The following is a 3,112-nucleotide window of genomic DNA, read 5'->3' on the forward strand; positions in this document are numbered from 1 at the left end:
ACATGAAGCAACAACAGAATACTCAAGTTTTTGATGGAATTGACATTTGCAGGTGACTACCTCACCAAAGTGTTATCAAATCTAGGCGCCGGTGATATCCTAATGGGATTTCTAGGGTCTGTTCTCATTTCATTCGTCTTCGCAATGTTCAAACAGAGAAAGGTAACTTGACCTCAGGTGTCCTTGGCTACTGATTTTTTGTCTAGTGCTTGATAGTGGTAATGATTCTTTTCATCTGTTTCTTTCAGCTCGTCAAAAGGCATGTAGTAAAGATATTCTCGCCAGTGATAATCTCTACAATTTTCTCACTGTACTCAACTGCCTTTGTTAGGTATTTAACTCACTGCTAAAACAACTTAGGTGTCATGCAAGTGTTTGCATGGATTATAGTTTTGCATTCAATAGTGGCTGGGAATATGTTCCAAATTCTCTCAAACCTCTTGATTTAGTTTGCATGTCAAAGACAAGCTGAACAAGATGTTTGAGTAACGACCTTGACTTACTATTTCTTTGATGCTTAGCCAAATCTCTCTCTAACCAATTTTTCATTCTAGGTAATCAATTTCTCATCCCCCTCTTTCTTCACACTGAAAGTCACATTCTCTATTTTTTTTTAATATTGGTGTCTTTTTGCAGAATTTGTCACAACTAGCCTCTATTAACTATGATGTGCTCTTACAAAGCAGAAAGGCCTCAAACGGAGACACATCCACAGGAAGTTTCAGAATTTTACCATCAAATGTATATTTTCACTACCTCATAAGGTTCCTACTACATTTATTCTTGTCCTTAATCCATATGACTTGTCACAATTTTGAAATTTCCGGCAAACGTGAGTTAAAATATCTAGAAATGCAAGCTCCTTTTTTATCCTCAATCTCCCAACATATTTTTCAAGGTTACTGTTTAATGTATCTATGTCTTAGAAATCATATAATCTTAGGTTACTTTTATATATTACAACTTATTTTATAAAGTTTATATTTTATTAAAATAAATAGAAGGCAATAAAAAATAAGATTATTAAAAACAAAAATAACTTTTAAAAAAATTGAACTTTGAGAATATCTAAAATTGATAATCATAGGTGTTAATCATATTTGAATATGTTTTTTTAATAATTAATAATTAAATTAAATTTTTTATTTTCATAAATTAAAGTCAATGAAATGTGTTCCGAAAAAAAATTAAATTATACTTCAAAACTCAACAATAATTTTTTCAAATACTTTTCAGTTAATAAATATTTTTTAAATCGATAATAATTTTTTTTAAATAGGTAAGAGTAAGAATTTTAATTAATTAATATAATAATTTTATATTTTATTAATTTAAACATAAGGTAATAAAATGTGTACCAATAAATTTGATTTTTAAACACTAAAATAATTTTTAAATTAATAAATATTTTAAATCAATAATAAAAGGTGTTTAGAGGTAAGAGTAAGATTTTTAATGAATAAGTACTTATTTTATTTTTTTATTAATTTAAATATTAGGAAATAAAAAGTGTACCAATAAATTTAATTTTTAAACTCTAAACAAGTTTTCAAATATTTTTTAATTACTAAATATTTTAAATCGGTCATAAAAGTTGTTAAATAGGTAAGAATCAATTTTTTATTAATTAATATACTTTTTTAATAATTTTTAAAAAATATATGGTAATAAAAACTATATCGATAAATTTATTTTTAAACACTAAAATAATTTTTTAAATTAATAAATATTTTAAATCGATAATAAATGGTACTACTTAGATGATGACGTGGTTTGCCACGTTATTTTTTAAAATGAGGGTTTTTGTGTCATTTAATGATGTATTTAATGTGGCATCCTACATGGGTGATGACCTATTATTCGACTCACCGAGTGCTGATGTCTCATGATGATGTGGTGCCATGTACCGATCAAAGCGTATGTGTCATGTTTGATTGTATACAACCGATCAAAGTTAGGTATTTTTGTAAAAAAGTTGAAAAGTTTATAGTTTGTCTAATTTTGTTTAAAAAATTGGGTGAAAAGCTTAAAAGTCCCTTAATAATTTATAACAATCGGTATAGGACATACACAGACAATCATCTTTGTTTCTAGTTACTAGGAGACTGAAAATGAAAACATCCATTAATTCTCACAGAAGCTTAATCTAAGAGGAGTCTCGATTAAGGAGCAGAGGCTGCAAGACCATTGACGAGTGCGAGAGCATTACTAGTAAGCTGCGCCACTTTAACAATCTTTCCCCTGACAGCCGTTCTCACTTTTCCTGTCATGCCTTCGAAGCCGTCCATGCAGGTGTCCTCGTCGGTGAGAGCCGCGCTGACCCACGTTTGGATATCGTTTAACTTGAGGTCGAAATTGGGGCCGGAGAGGTGACCCATCTCCCCAGTCGACCTCCGGATCTCGTCTACGGAGTCGGACAAGTTCGCGAGGCAGTCGGTCATGGCGGCCTTCTCTCTGGGCTTCATCTTCAGGCCCTGCGCCGACATTTTCAACAGGGCATCGGATGTGGAGCGAGCGCCGAAAAGGGTCACCGACAATGCGGCGAGGGCCATCTGCCGGGGGCTCGTCTGGATGGTGCTGGCGTATGCGGAGAGGGAATTGAAGCAGACTCGAGGGTAAGTGGTGGCTTCGCAGGAGGTCCTGATGAACTCCGTGCTGCCGGTGCTACTTTTCTCCAGGGGATGGGTTCTGGCGGCAGAGCAGGTTGTGAGGCCAGAGGAGAGAATCAGGTGAGCAACAACAAGGTGAAGGGAGAAAGGTAGAAAGCCAATAACAAATTGAGCCATTTCTTCTTTCAGTGATCTCAAGCAAAATCTGCGGAGATAGGAGAAGGCTGGCTGTTTAGTAGTGTCTGGGAAGAGAAAGAGAGTTGTGTTCTTATAAGCAAATGGAGTAGTGTGAAGGGGGCCAATCACGTAGCCACTGGCCAATCACGTAGCCACTGGCCAATCGTCACCGCAACATCATCTTTCCAAGTTTTCAAAGGCGGCCATGAACATGCACAGGGAACAATTGGGGGAGGCTAGGGGGTTCACATTAGCTGCAATGAGCGTGACCGTTCCTGTCGGCTAACCCCTTTAAATCTTCATCATCCCAATAAATACTCAAATAC

At 35.1% G+C, this 3,112-nt stretch overlaps 1 protein-coding gene across 1 annotated transcript; it reads right to left on the reverse strand.

Moving 5' to 3' along the window:
• Positions 1 to 2,024: 2,024 nt before the first annotated feature.
• Positions 2,025 to 2,834, reverse strand: LOC137948929 (21 kDa protein-like). The gene has a single exon (XM_068795149.1). It carries the CDS (start codon positions 2,784 to 2,786, stop codon positions 2,163 to 2,165), a length of 624 nt encoding a protein of 207 aa, XP_068651250.1. The 5' UTR covers positions 2,787 to 2,834; the 3' UTR covers positions 2,025 to 2,162.
• Between the last annotated feature and the right edge of the window lie 278 nt (positions 2,835 to 3,112).

Source organism: Aristolochia californica, unplaced genomic scaffold, assembly GCF_029961685.1.
Source record: "Aristolochia californica isolate CCGP_79_NKW_82.1479 unplaced genomic scaffold, dmAriCali1.0.hap1 SCAF_13, whole genome shotgun sequence".
NCBI lineage: Eukaryota > Viridiplantae > Streptophyta > Magnoliopsida > Piperales > Aristolochiaceae > Aristolochia > Aristolochia californica.